The sequence below is a fragment of the Canis lupus genome, chromosome 21 (genome assembly GCF_003254725.2).
Source record: "Canis lupus dingo isolate Sandy chromosome 21, ASM325472v2, whole genome shotgun sequence".
In the NCBI taxonomy this organism is placed as follows: Eukaryota; Metazoa; Chordata; class Mammalia; order Carnivora; family Canidae; genus Canis; species Canis lupus.
The window spans coordinates 33230525-33245676 of NC_064263.1; the positions used below are offsets into that span (position 1 = coordinate 33230525).

A 15152-nucleotide genomic window follows, 5' to 3' on the forward strand; every position below is an offset into this window, starting at 1 on the left:
AGGACAATTCTCTCCCAGTGTTAACCAAAGGGCATTTTAATGCCATTCCATTGGCTTCTTACAGAATTTTTAAAACTGATTTGGGTATACAAGATCTATATTGTTCTCATTTGTTTTCAAATTGGTAAGATAACTTTTAGGTTAATAAGTTATTTGACACTAGCGTTCCCTGATACCAAATACAGTCACTTTTGAAAATAGATATCCTGAAATCCTAAATAGAATATTGATTTTATGAGCCCATTAAGAGAGGATTTATCCAAAGAATGTAAGAGTGAATCAATGGTAAGAGATCAGTTCCTGTGATTTAACTCTTAAATGGAAAAAAAAAACAACCCTGTAATCATTTTTAAAGATGCCAGATAAAGCATTTGATAAAATTTAGTAACCATTCCCATTTAAAAACAGAGTCTTGAACTAGAGATTTTCTTCATTTGATAAGACATTCACTAGAAATCCATAGTATCACTTGTAGGGTAAATATAAGACATATTCCTGATAATTCAGGAATAAGACAAGGAAGTCCACTGTCAGTGCTATAGTTCTCCATTGTAGGTAACTGACCAAATCAGCCAGATAAGAAATTTGCTTATGTGCCAAAAATAGGAAATGTGGATTGAATGAAATACTTATTGTAGGTTCTCTGAAGAATTAAAGGAAGTGGGATTTTCATTTGTAAGGATTTTAAAGTATCAATTTTTGATTTTCATTTAGTATACACTACCACTGGAGCTGATAAACCAACAGAACCTGACAGAATGGATAGAAATTTTAAAGACTGTTGTGAACAGAGATGTGCCTAATGTAAGTCTATGTGTGTTCTTATATTACTAGAATATCTAATTATCTTTTGAGAATTTTAACTGATTAATGAGTTTCTGTAATTTATGATGCAAATTATTCTAGATAAAACATTTGTTTACATATATGCAATACTAAGTAAAAAATTGTGAAGGCTTATTCATATACTATTGTTTAGGTACTTTTATCTGTCTTTATCTTAATGCTTCTGTTTCTTAACTTCTCAATTAGTATAAAGATTTTATTTATTTGAGAGAGAGAGCACATGAGCAGGAGGGAGTGGGAAAAGCAGACTCCCCACTGAGCAGAGAGCCAGAAGCTGGTCCTGAGATCATGAATTGAGCGAAGGCAGTTGCTCAACTGACTGCGCCACCCAGTATAATGAACATATATTATTTAAAAAATTCTTTTAGGGGATCCCTGGGTGGTTCAGTGGTTTGGTGCCTGCCTTTGGCCCAGGGCACCATCCTGGAGTCCCGGGATTGAGTCCCACATCGGGCTTCCGGCATGGAGCCTGCTTCTTCCTTCTCCTGTGTCTCTGCCTCTCTCTCTGTGTGTGTGTCTATCATGAATAAATAAATAAATCTTTAAAAAGAAGGAAAAAATTTAATTAAAAAAATAAAAATTTCTTTTAAGTTTTATTTATTTAAGTAATCTCTACCCCCAACATGGGGCTCAAACTCATGACCCTGAGATCAGGAGTCGCATACTTTTCCACCTGAGCCAGCCAGCCAGGCACCACATCTTATCTTCTCAGTTTTTAATTTTTTGTTTTTAAACTTTTTACATTTATGTTTCAGTTTGTTAGGGTAGGAATTTCTTGTTTTGTTGGTTTTTGTTTTTTTTTTTTAAGATTTTATTTATTTATTCATGAGAGACATACACAGAGAGAGAGAGAGAGGCACAGACACAGGCAGAGGGAGAAGCAGGCTCCATGCAGGGAGCCTGACGTGGGACTCGATCCCGGGTCTCCAGGATTACACCCTGGGCTAAAGGTGGCGCTAAACCGCTGAGCCACCCAGGCTGCCCCTCAGTTTTTATTTATTTTATTATTTTATCATTATTTTTTATAAACTTATTTTTATTTTTATTATTTTTAAGGATTTTATTTATTCATTCATGAGAGACACACAGAGAGAGGCAAAGGGGGAAGCAGTCTCCCTGCCGGGAACCTGATATGGGACTCGATCCCAAGACCCTGGGATCACTACCTGAGCTAAAGGCAGATGCTCAACCACTGAGCCACCCAGGCGTCCCTACCCCTCAGTTCTTAATTAAGAGTTGGTAACATATATCACCTCAAAATTCTTTTCTTCTTATGATGAGGATTTTTTTTTAAGCTTTATTTAGTTTAGAGAAAGAGTGTGGGTGTGTGAGCAGGGGAAGGGGTAGAGGGAGAGGAAGATAGAATCTTCAAACAGACTGTCCACTCAGTGTGGATGCCCATGTGAGGCTCAATCCCAAGGACCCTGAGATCATGACCTGAGTCAAAATGAATAGTCGGAGGCTTAACGACTGAGTCACCTAGGTGCTCCATGATGAGAATTTTTAAGATCTACTCTGTTAGCAACCTTCAAGTATATGGTACAGTATTGTTAACTACAGTCACTATGCTGAACATTTTATCTACAGAACTGATATATAACTGGTTTTGACTGCCTTCTTAAATTTACTGTGGTAATTATTTCACATTGTATATGTATATCAAATCATTACGTTATACATCTGAAATGGATACAATGTTATGTATTATTTATGTATTTTTAAAAAAAGGACTCAAAGGGCATCCAGGGTGGCTCGGGTTTAGCACTGTCTTCAGCCCAGGGTGTGATCTTGGAGACTGGGGATCGAGTCCTGGGTCGGGACTCTGCCTCTATCTGTGTGTGTGTGTGTGTGTGTGTGTGTGTGTGTGTGTGTGTGTGTGTCTCTAAAAAATAAATAATCTTAAAAATAAAAATAATAATAATAAAAAATAAAAAGCACTCGGAGCTAGATTTTAGCCTAATAATTTGTCAGAAGACTTTGTGGTTAGTTGCATTACTTGTTTTTTTAAATAACACTTAAAAAAAAAAGATTTTATTTATTTATTTATGAGAGACAGAGAGAGAGAGAAGCAGAGACACAGGCAGAGGGAGAAGCAGGCTACATGCAGGGAGCCTGACGTGGGACTCAATCCTGGGTCTCCAGGGTCATGCCCTGGGCTGAAGGCGGCGCTAAACCGCTAAGCCACCCGGGCTGCCTTTAAGTAACACTTTTATTAGAGAGATAAACCATATGTCCTAAAAATTCACCTTTTCAAAGTGGGTTTTAGTACATGCAGAATCGTCCAGCTGTGTTTTTTTAATTTAGTCTCAATTTTTAAAGTAACTGCAATTTTTCTTGATAATCTAGTTTTCTAGAAGGCACTGAATTCATTTTTTAATTTTTTTCATTCCCCCCGTCCCCTCTGAATTTATTTAAAAAATTTTTTAATTAATTAATTAATTTATTTATTTATGATAGTCACAGAGAGAGAAAGCGAGAGAGGCAGAGACACAGGCAGAGGGAGAAGCAGGCTCCATGCACCGGGAGCCCGATGTGGGATTCGATCCTGGGTCTCCAGGATCGCGCCCTGGGCCAAAGGCAGGCGCCAAACCGCTGCGCCACCCAGGGATCCCCTATTTTATTTTATTTATTTTATTTTATTTTATTTTATTTTATTTTATTTTAAATTTTTATTTATTTATGATAGTCACAGAGAGAGAGAGAGAGAGGCACAGAGACATAGGCAGAGGGAGAAGCAGGCTCCATGCACCGGGAGCCTGATGTGGGATTCGATCCCGGGTCTCCAGGATCGCGCCCTGGGCCAAAGGCAGGCGCCAAACCGCTGCACCACCCAGGGATCCCGGGATCCCCTATTTTAAATACAGATATAGAAGGGTTATATAAGGGATCCCTGGGTGGCGCAACAGTTTTGCCTGTTGCAGATCTTAATATAAAAGTAATTTTTTGTATCTACCTTCTTTTGCGTGATATATTTGTGAGATATATTATTCATGTTTTGATATACTAGACTGTTCGTTATATACCAGTGCTCTCCTCATGTTGTGTTGTAGTTTTTATTACCAAGTAGTATTTTCTTATGCGGCTATGCTATAATTTATTTATCCATTCATAAGCTGATAGAAAGCTGGGTAGTTCCAGGCTTTTAGTAGTACAAATCAAGCTGCTATGAATGTTCTTTCACAAATCTTTTTGTGATCACTTATTTTCATTTTTCTTGAGTAAACACCAAAGAGCAGGAGTGGGTCAAAGTATATGTATATGTTTAACTTTATAAATAACTTCTAAAGTGATTTCCAAAGTGGTTGTACCATTGCTCTCACATTTAGTTTTAGTTTGTGGTTGCTCCACAGTCTTAAGTTTCTTGTTGTAAATTAAAAATATGTTGGGATATCATAGGTGAGTATGTAAGGGTCCAATCTGTTCTTTTAGTGATCTATAGTAGTCTTTTATAGATGTTCCATAATTAAGCATCTCCTTATTAGTGAACATTTAGGTTCTTGGTAGTTTTTTACTATGGTTTTTAAATAAATGTTCTCATCTGTCTATTCTTGTGTGTTTATACTAATATTTCTAAAACTAGATTTCTGAAATGGTGTTTCTCATGCTCTTTTGATTTGAACTATGCTCTTTTTGATTCATCTACTTTCCATGACCTTGACTTTTCGTTATTTGGATTTTTGACTAAAATGTTTGTTTGAGCTTGCTCTATAAGAGCAAGCAATTTTAAAAGCATATCCAAAAAAAAAAAAAAAAAAAGGCATATCCTTTGTAACCAAGTAGTGAAGCAGGTGAAAGTGCCTCCTACGTTTAAATAAGAGTTAGTATTTTTCCAAATCTAGCCTTTATTACAAAAGGCCAACATTGGGGGAACACTTTTTGTGAGACTCTTCTCACCTCCTGCTGTTCCTCTTAGATTATATAATCTCTTCCTATCATTAAATAAATATCTCTTTAAAGGAAACACTTCAGGTTGAAGAAGATGACAGACCAGAGTTACCATGGTGGAAATGTAAAAAGTGGGCTTTACATATCTTAGCAAGGCTTTTTGAAAGGTAAGCTTCTCCCAGTATAAGATGATTTAAATTTATTTTTTTCAAATTGTTTTGTAAGTGTCGATATATAAAGCATTATAAAGAAACAGTGGGCTTTTTAATGTTCTTTTAGATATGGAAGCCCTGGCAATGTTTCCAAGGAGTATAATGAATTTGCTGAAGTATTTCTGAAGGCATTTGCTGTTGGTGTCCAGCAAGTAAGTCTAAGAATTATTCTAAATTGAAAAATGGCATTATTAGGTTAATTTCTCTTTTTTTTCTGGTTCATTGGTACCCAACGATTGCATGTATCATTCTTTAACATTTTGAACCTTGTAGCATTTCCATTTTTGGTCTTACGTCTTCCTTATTCTCTTAAATTTTTGAGAACCCCAGCAAGCTTCCAACCTATTATATATTAACACACAAAAAAATTTTTTTTAAATAACTGCTTCCGAAAATGAAAAGTTTTTAACAAAAGGGAGTGGCATTGTTAAAACTTTCTTATTAATATTTTGTATGGCTTAATAAAGGCAGTTATATTCATCTACTTATGTATTCAGTCAGTTTTAATTTATTTTGGTGAATATAAATACACACCATGTAGCCTCAGAGAAGTTGGAAAATCAGAGCCTGTTTTTTCCCCCCAGAGGCTGTTTTAATATATTTTTCACATAATTGTGGAAATTCTTTGATACCATATCAAATGTGATGATAGTTTCTTTTCTTTTCTTTTCTTTCTTTCTTTTTTTTTTTTTTTTTTTAAGTAAATTCTCTACCCAACCATGGAGCTTGAACTCATGACCCCAAGAGTCAAGTTGCATGTTGTACTATCTGAGACATTCAGTAGTGGTAGTTTCTTAAAGGTTAATTGCAGTGTAGAGTTTGTAACAAGCATTTTTTTATTGTTAAAACTGTTGATCTGTATTGCACTTTTTTTTTAAAAAAAGATTTTATTTATTTATGAGAGACAGAGAGAGAGGCAGAGACATTGGCAGAGGGAGAAGCAGGCTCCATGCAGGGAGCCCCATGCGGGACTTGATCCCAGACCCCTGGGATCATGCCCTGAGCCAGAGGCAGATGCTCAACCACTGAGCCACTCAGGCATCCCTGTATTGCACTTTGAATGGATCTTTTATCCATACATGATTTTGTAATAGCTAGTCATTTGGAAATTAAGTAATGAAGATTTTCCAAATGTTAATGCATTTAATTGTGCAATATTTTTTTTAAAGGTGTATTTGTTTATTTGAGAGAGAGAGAGAGAGAGAGAACACAAGCAGAGGGAGAGGGAGGAGGGAAGCAGATTCCTTACTGGGTGTGGAACCCACCTTGGGGCTCATTCTCATAATCCTGAGATCATGACCTGAGCAGAAATCAAGAGTTGAAGGCTTTAAGTTGAGCCACCCAGGTGCCCCTCATTATGTAATTTAAAAAGGAAATCACATTTACTAATATACCACTGATGTTATTAGAAATATCTTTAAATATTGGAAAGTTAAGTGGAGCTAAGTCTTTACATCTAAGATTTTGAGAATTCTAATTTTTGTTTGAAATCTCAAATTTTGGGCAGCCCCGGTGGCGCAGCGGTTTAGCGCCGCCTGCAGCCCGGGGTGTGATCCTGGAGACCTGGGATCGAGTTTCACGTCAGGCTCCCTGTGTGGAGCCTGCTTTTCCCTCTGCTTGTATCTCTGCATCTCTCTCTCTCTCTCTCTTTCTGTCTCTCATGAATAAATAAATAAAATCTTTTTTATAAAAATGAAATCTCAAATTTTAATACCAGTAACAAACTGTTGGTTATTTTCCGTGAAGTGATAGGCTCATTTTATTCAATTTTGAGGAAAAATATGCTATATACACAAGTCTATATAACCATAGTTTGTCAGTTACTCTTTCCAAGTATATGATAGCGTTTGATGGGAAAAGCTACTATTTCAGCTTTTCCTCCAACCATTGTACTTTGGTATGTAGCAGAAGTGCTACCTGTATACTCCGCATTTAATAATACTTATATTTCTGATTTGTTAAGGGTGTTTCTTAAGGAAGGGTTGTTTTGGAGTTAATATGGCTGTAAATAATATAACTGCGGGTATAGTTTGGTGCCACTCCTTGATTCATGTTAGGCATGAGAAGTTTTGCCACCATTGATGCAGACGTCAAAATAGTAAAAAGGGCAAGTAACATCTTAGCCTTATGAAAATAGTTTTGACCTCACAGACCCTCCAGGAGGTCTGTGGGCCAGGTCTTGACAACTGCTCTTCTGAAATACCATGTAGAATTAGATCTCTCGGCAGACATTAAATAGGTAAGTGGTTTGGGTAAAGTTTTTCTGGGAGGTAAATTTTGGTATGTTCAGTAAGTAACCTATGGTTTTCTTTTTTTATACTTAATCAGAAACTAGTCCTTTGACATATAATATTAATTCAGCTTGTTTTTTTGAATACCTGGGAATAAATATGGTTGTCTAATACATAATTTAAAAAATTACTTTCTTTTTAATAGAATATGGTTATTTTAGGATGATGATCTGGGTATTAATGTGTCAGGTGTTTTTGCTGGCTTATAAAGTTAAATTTCTGTTTAACTTGGTTTTTGATCAAGTATTTTTTTCAAAGGTTTTATTGAAGGTATTATATCAGTACAAGGAGAAACAATATATGGCTCCTCGAGTTTTACAACAGACATTAAATTACATTAATCAAGGAGTTTCTCATGCCCTCACCTGGAAGAATCTGAAGCCTCATATACAAGTAATACTTTTCTATCTGAAATATTTTTTCTGGAAAATGAAATGGAAATAACATTAATGATCATAAAGGTTGAAAAATGCATATTTCGTTGACTTCTATTACTTAGTCTAATAGCTTTGAGAGTATAATAGGAAAATGAGAAAATACCTTGGCATAAACTTAAAAAAGCTATTTTGTGAATATTCAAATTACCTTTTAATCTAAAACTTAAAATTTGCCTTTAAATTCTTAGTGCTGGCTTATGATTGTAACATTTTAGTCCATGTAATTTGGAAGAAACAAAGATTAGTTTTGAGGATAATTCATATTCATGTACTATTTGTATGATTAGTTTATTTGCTTTATTTAGAACTATAGGATTGATGGACTAAAATTTCATATTTCTCAGAATACTTGGAACCTATATACACTTATATCTTATTTTATAATTACTTGTTTCACCAAGAGTAATAGTATGTACCTTGATAGTTGATCTGAGAATCATTACTAAAGTTTGATATATTAAGCTTTAAAATACGTATTCTAGGGTTGCTTTTGTTTTAGCACGTAACAAAAATTGAAGGCTGACTTAAGGTTACTTTCTTCTAAATTGCAGGGCATTATCCAAGATGTTATTTTTCCACTGATGTGCTATACAGATGCTGATGAAGAACTTTGGCAAGAAGATCCTTATGAATATATACGCATGAAGTTTGGTAAATTTTCAGTTTCTTAGAAACAAAATGTATCAGTAGCTAAGTTTATATATAGTATACATAGGGAAGTATTAAGGCCTCACCTTTGGTACTGAAAAATCTTTGTTTTAATGCAGTTTATCCATTTTGTAGACTTCTTGGGTCTGTTCATTAATTATGGCATTTGATAGTGATAATCATTTTTAGCAGCCACAAATAGTAGTATTACTAAGTTATAATTATTGGATGTGCTTCTGGCACATGCCAAAATTGTTAGAAATTTAAGATTACACCTTACACTAAGTGTTGATACTTTTGGATCCCATGTGAGTCATCAAATGTGTGGGAATTGAGAAGACACATATTAGAAGCTGGAGTCACAAGGAGTCTTACATAAAATAAAGAATTGTAATTTGGCTAACATTGAGTTTTAGTCCTTCTTCCTACCACAATCTGTTGTATTTGTAGTAGATATACTTTTGTATCCATGTTGTGAAAATTCTCACATTATGAAAGAAAAGTAGTTGTTATGAAAAATTAATGGTCTAAAATTTGTACTGAAGAGACATGAAATTAGGCTATTGCAAAATTATATAGGAACCTGGGTTGATTTTTTTCGTGTTTATTTTTATTTTTTTATTTTTTATTTTTTATTGGAGTTCAGTTTGCCAACATATAGCATAACACCCAGTGCTCATCCCATCAAGTGCCCTCCTCAGTCCCATCACCCAGTCACCCCCACCCTCCGCCCACCTGGGTTGATTTTTATGCCTTGCATTGAACGTTTAGCAAAATTTTAAGGTTTTGCTTTTTACAGAGCACCATTTGTAAATTATGTGAAAATATTTGTTGAAGAAATTGAAATGCTGGTTTTCATGTTAATTTTAAATTTATTCTCTAGATGTGTTTGAAGATTTCATCTCTCCTACCACTGCTGCCCAGACACTTTTATTTACAGCTTGTAGCAAAAGGAAAGAGGTAGGGAACTTTAGCTTTAGTATTTAAAATTTGTTCAGATACACACTCAGCTTTTAATGTTAGCCACGTGAGTCATTTTGTCTTTTTGTTGTTAAGGATTATTGGTAAATCCAATAAAGTTTAACTTTCCTTTTAAAAAAATCTAGGTACTGCAAAAGACAATGGGATTTTGCTACCAGATTCTTACAGAACCAAATGCTGATCCTCGGAAAAAAGATGGAGCCCTGCATATGATTGGTTCTTTAGCTGAAATACTTTTGAAGGTAATTCTTCTTTTGTATGCAAGTAGTTTAATAACAGTTTATTAAGATACAGTTCATATACCAGACGATTTGCCCTTTAAAGTGAGTAATTCGGTGGTTTGTTTTTTTTTTTTTTTTTTTTTTTTTTGGAGGTTTTTATTATAGTCAGAGTTGTTCAATCATCAATCCCAAAAGAAACTCTTATTTAGTGGTCACTTTGCATTTCCTTCCAAATTCTTGGGCCTAGGCTACCCCTAATCTACTTTTTGTCTTCTCTGTGGATATATCCATTTTGGACATTTCATGTAAAGGGAATGCTATATAACATAAAGCTTCTTGAGGATTCGCCTTTTTCACTTTGCACAATAATTTCAAAGTTCATCCATGTTGTGGCATGTGTCAGTACTTCATTCCTTTTTGTTGCCAAATAATGTTGTTGTATTCATATACTACTTTTTATGCATTCATCAATTGGTGTACATTTGTGTTGTTTCCATTTTTTGGCTATTAGGAACACTGATCATTTATGTACACATCTTTGTGTGGACATTTTCACTTCTCTTGGGTAATAAACATGTAGGAGTCAAGTTGCTGTTATGTTTTGAGCAACTGCCAGACTTTTCCAGAGTGGCTGTACCATTTTATATTTTTACCAGCAATGTATGAGGGTTCTAGTTTCTATGGCCTCACCAACAATCATTACCTTTTTATTATAGCCATCCTAGTTGGTGTCAAACAATACTTTATTGTGGTTTTGACTTAACATTTCCCTGATGACTAATAATACAGAATCCTTTTTCATGTGTATGTTAGCTGTTGTAGATCTTTTGAGAAATGTATTATTCAAATCCTTTCTATTTTTTAACTGGGTTATTTGTCCTTTCATTGTTGAATTGTTAAGAGTTCTTTGTATATTCTAAATATTAGACCTTTTTGATGTATATGATTTGCAAGTATTTTGTAGATTATTGTTTTACTTTCTTGATGTTGTCCTTTGAAGTATGATTTTTGATACAATTCTGAAATTTTGTCCAGTTTATATTTTCTTTAGCTGCTTGTGCTGAAGGTACTTTTTGCATGTGTCATTTTTATTTTCATGTTGTAAGATAACTGTAAAATAGTGGGCTTTTTCCTGCAAAAAATTAATCTTTAAGGAAATTTATAAACATGACTATCCATTCACAGCCTAGGAACATCATGCTTTTATGACAAATTTCTAATTAAGAATGACCCTGGATTAGATTAATTTTTAAGAACCTCAACTTAATTGTACACATTGTATCTGACTTCATAAATAAGATCTGAAATTTGCTTTTGCTTAAAAGTTAATAAATGGCAACCAAAGTGTAAGTGAGTATTTAATCATAGAATTATCTAACTTTCAGAAACCTTGTTCCATATCACTATTAACTTATAGGTATATTTTGTTCATACTTTAGTTTTTTTTATACTTGTCCACCCATCATCCTTCTGTTAGTTTATAAATTAAAGATAGTGGTTATTTATTGTATGGCAGGCTGGGAATCTTGAGTGAGTTGTCTTGACAGGTTCAGGTTTTTCTGTTTTAACTTTTTATTTTTAAGTAATTTTAGACTTACAGAAAAATGGCAAAAACAGTTCTCTTCACCCATCTTCCCTTCATGTTAGCAGCTTAGTCATACTGCAATTCTCAAAACCAGGAAATTAATATAGATCGCATAATCTTCAGTAATCCTACAGACCCTTTCACATTGTGTAAGATTTCCCACTGATGCCCTTTTTTCTGGTCTGTGATCCAGTTGAGAATCCCACACTGCATTTAGTTCCCATGTCTGCAGTTTTTCAAGCATTTATTAGTTTTTAATGTTGATGTAATATGCAATTCCAGAAACTGCTTAAAAGCTTGTTAACACTTAGAAAAGACCCTATTTTAAGATTCATGAGAATATCTTTTTTTAAACAGTGGCATATAAATTTTTTTAAAGATTTTATTTATTTATTAGAGATAAATAGCTCTCTCTAATAGTGGGGAGGAAGGACAGAGGGAGAGGAAGAAGCGGACTCCCTGCTGAGGAGGGAGCCCTTCATGGGTCCCCTCTAGGACCCAGAAATCATGACCTAAGCCAAAAGCAGATACTCAATTGACTGAGCCACCCAGGCGCCCTGGGAATATCTTTTTAGATACCTAGATTATTACCTTATAAGCAGGGTCTTTTCTCAGTCTGTGTTGTATGCATTTAAAACCTTGCCAGAGAGGCTTTTTTCATTATAATAGTTTTTTTTTCTATTAAAATAGTTTCATAAGGTAAGGAATATAATTAACCACACTTCCATTACTAGTCATGATCACTGTTAAGATTTGGTATAAATGCTTTCTAAGAAAATGAGGTAAAATTAAAGAAAAGGTATTCAGTGTTTTTTGATGGTGAAATTTGAGAATGAGAAAATTTCATATGGATCTTGAAGTACAAAGAATCAGAATAAATGTGTGTTTTGACATAAATAGTCATTTTTTTTTTTTAATTTTTTTTTTTAATTTTTATTTATTTATGATAGTCACAGAGAGAGAGAGAGAGAGAGGCAGAGACACAGGCAGAGGGAGAAGCAGGCTCCATGCACCGGGAGCCCGATGTGGGATTCGATCCCGGGTCTCCAGGATCGCGCCCTGGGCCAAAGGCAGGCACCAAACCGCTGCGCCACCCAGGGATCCCTAAATAGTCATTTTTAACATTGTATTTATTTGGCATTGAGGTGATTATATTTGGAAATCTTTCAAAAATAATTGTTGTTTATATTTACAGAAAAAGATCTACAAAGATCAGATGGAATACATGTTGCAGAATCATGTATTCCCTCTCTTCAGCAGTGAACTCGGCTATATGAGAGCGAGGGTATGTTTTAAATCTGTATTAATTTAAATGTTTATGTTTTGTAATGAATGACTGCTTATGTGGACTATTATGTGGAACCTTTTTAATGCTCACCTTAATATTTGCCTTATTTGATTTTAGACTTCTGTTTCATGTAAATATTTATATGGCTGCTGTAATGTGTGCATGGTTTTCGTCTGTGTCTGATAGCAGTGTCTGCCTGTGTTTTGCATTCAGATCTTGCTATCCACACAAATGTCATGCAGCCAAAGAGTAAGTTGGGATCATAGTACTGGTCTAGTGTTGTCTCTCTGGACATAACCTGCCACTGACCAGCCTCCAAATTCCCATACACAGAACTTGTGGAATAGAGATACTGTAGCTTGCTACAATTTAATTTAGGATACCTATAGTAACTGCATTTACTGCATTTTTTTTAAAAAAGGCTTGCTGGGTCCTTCACTATTTTTGTGAAGTAAAGTTCAAAAGTGACCAGAACCTGCAAACGGCCTTAGAGCTGACACGACGATGTCTGATTGATGATAGGGAAATGCCTGTGAAAGTGGAAGCTGCCATTGCACTTCAAGTATTGATCAGCAATCAAGAAAAAGGTAAAGGATTTATATCTCAAAAATAGTGTTTTTACACACAACTGTATGAGGCATTATCCTAGAAACTTGACACATTGTCTTCCCCTTTATGTGAAAGTATCTATTTTTTATTGTTTGATATATAACAGGTTTTAAAGAGTTTTAGTTGTTTTGGCCAGATTTTTTTTTTCTTTTTTCTCTTATAGCTAAAGAATATATTACACCATTCATCAGACCTGTAATGCAGGCTCTTCTTCATATTATAAGAGAAACAGAAAATGATGATCTTACTAATGTAATTCAGAAAATGATCTGCGAGTATAGTGAAGAAGTTACTCCTATTGCAGTAGAAATGACACAGCATTTGGTATGTTATTTGAACCAATCATTTATTCATTATCTTATAACAATTATTTTCACAGAGCTTACTGTATGTCAGGTACTGTTCAAAGCCTTTCACAATCCTATATGAAGAATAGTCATGTACTGAGAGAAAATGTGAACTATGGAGCTGGGATTCACACCTGAAGTATATGCCTCCACCACACACATTCTTAAGTACTATCAGTGTTGATCATGACTGCTTTGTGTGGTTTCCATGAATACTTTGGACCAGATATAAAATAGAAAAGTAGAAAAATAAAAGATGAAGTAGAAATAATATTTGCAAATAGAGAGGTTTTTAAATATAAAATTTTTTTATTTAAAAAAATTTTTTTTAAGATTTCTTTTTTTAAAGGTTTTCTTTATTTATTCACAAGAGACACAGAGAGAGAGGCAGAGACATAGAAAGAGAAGCAGGCTCCATGCGGGAAGCCCAATGTGGAACTCAGTCCCGGAACTCTGGGATCATGTCCTGAACCAAAGGCAGATGCTCAACCACTGAGCCACCCAGGTGTCCAAGACTTTGTTTTTAAGTAATGTCTGTACCCAGCATGAGACTTGAATTTAGAACACTGAGATCAAGAATCACATGCCCTGCTAACTGAGTCAGCCAGGTGCCCTAAATAGTTGTTTGTTTTTTGTTTTTTTTTTTAAAGAGAGAGAGACCATAAGCAGGGCAGAGGGAGAGGGAGAGAGGATCTTAAGCAAGCTCCACACCCAGCATGCATGACCCTGAGCTCATGACCTGAGCTGAAATTAAGAGTTCTTATTGCTTAACTGAACCATTTCGGTGCCCCTAAATAATTGTGGTTTGTTTTTGTTGTTGTTTTTTTTTTTTAAGATTTGTTTATTTATTTATTTATGAGAGAGAGAGGCAGAGATACAGGAGGAGGGAGAAGCAGGCTCCATGGCAGGAGCCCGATGCGAGACTCGATCCTGGGACTCTAGGATCGCACCCTGGATCAAAGGCAGGCACCAAACCGCTGAGCCACCCAGGGATCCCCGTGTTTTTTTTTTAAGTAATTTATTTATTCATGAGAGACACAGGTAGAAGGAGAAGCCTCCCTGTGGGGACCCCGATGCAGGACTTGATCCCAGGACTCAGGGATCATACCCTGAGCCACAGGCAGATGCTCATCCACTATCCCCCAAGCCACCCAGACATCCCTAGTTAATTGTTTTGTTTTTTTTTTTAATGCAATTTGTAAATAGTAGTTACTCAGTAGTTGTCCTTTGTTTATGGTACATTGCCCCATGTCCCCAACAATTACCACTCATAGTCCCTGTATAGTGATTTGTGTGATGCAGTTTATATTCTTGCTGAATATCGAGCAATAAGCAATAAGAATCTAGCTCTTGGTATTTGTTGTGGATTTAAGCAAAAAGCAAAGAGTTTTGTGAAAAACTGATTTTGAAGTAGGTAAGGATATTTGAATAACTGTAACAGCATTCATTAAATATGTATATTGCATTTATAATAAGATTATTATTCTGTTCTCAGATATTTGAAAACAATTGAATTTTATAACAAAAATCCTTGAGTAGTATACCTGTATTTGGGCATTTTTAAATATTACTAAACATATTCATAATATTAAGCACTTTCTATGCCTTGCCTCATTTAATCCTCACAGTATCTCTATGATAAAGTTCTCAAATGATATGTCAGGAAACAGGTCGAGTAACTTAAGGTCACCTAGTAAGTGGTAGTAGTACCACTTGCTTATAGAGCCCAGATTCTTAATTACTATTAATCAGTTTGGTAACATTGATTGGTTTTGCTGTCCCTGTGAGAACATTTCAAAAAT

The 15152-nt window shown here is 35.0% G+C and overlaps 1 protein-coding gene, 1 long non-coding RNA gene and 1 other non-coding gene across 3 annotated transcripts in view; 2 read left to right on the plus strand and 1 right to left on the minus strand.

Moving 5' to 3' along the window:
• Positions 1 to 15152, plus strand: part of IPO7 (importin 7) — a 55912-nt gene that overhangs the window by 27312 nt on the left and 13448 nt on the right. The window contains exons 6-15 of the mRNA XM_025459443.3: positions 715 to 804; positions 4804 to 4898; positions 5011 to 5095; positions 7493 to 7627; positions 8223 to 8322; positions 9203 to 9279; positions 9426 to 9542; positions 12302 to 12391; positions 12816 to 12981; positions 13167 to 13327. Coding sequence (XP_025315228.1) covers positions 715 to 804; positions 4804 to 4898; positions 5011 to 5095; positions 7493 to 7627; positions 8223 to 8322; positions 9203 to 9279; positions 9426 to 9542; positions 12302 to 12391; positions 12816 to 12981; positions 13167 to 13327 — 1116 coding nt within the window. The remainder of the gene's footprint in view (positions 1 to 714; positions 805 to 4803; positions 4899 to 5010; positions 5096 to 7492; positions 7628 to 8222; positions 8323 to 9202; positions 9280 to 9425; positions 9543 to 12301; positions 12392 to 12815; positions 12982 to 13166; positions 13328 to 15152) is intronic.
• Positions 1 to 15152, minus strand: part of LOC112667609 (uncharacterized) — a 34036-nt gene that overhangs the window by 4697 nt on the left and 14187 nt on the right. The gene's annotated exons all lie outside the window — the stretch shown is intronic.
• Positions 12543 to 12727, plus strand: LOC112668016 (small nucleolar RNA SNORA23). The gene has a single exon (XR_003141394.3). It is a non-coding gene; the product is annotated as a small nucleolar RNA SNORA23 (small nucleolar RNA).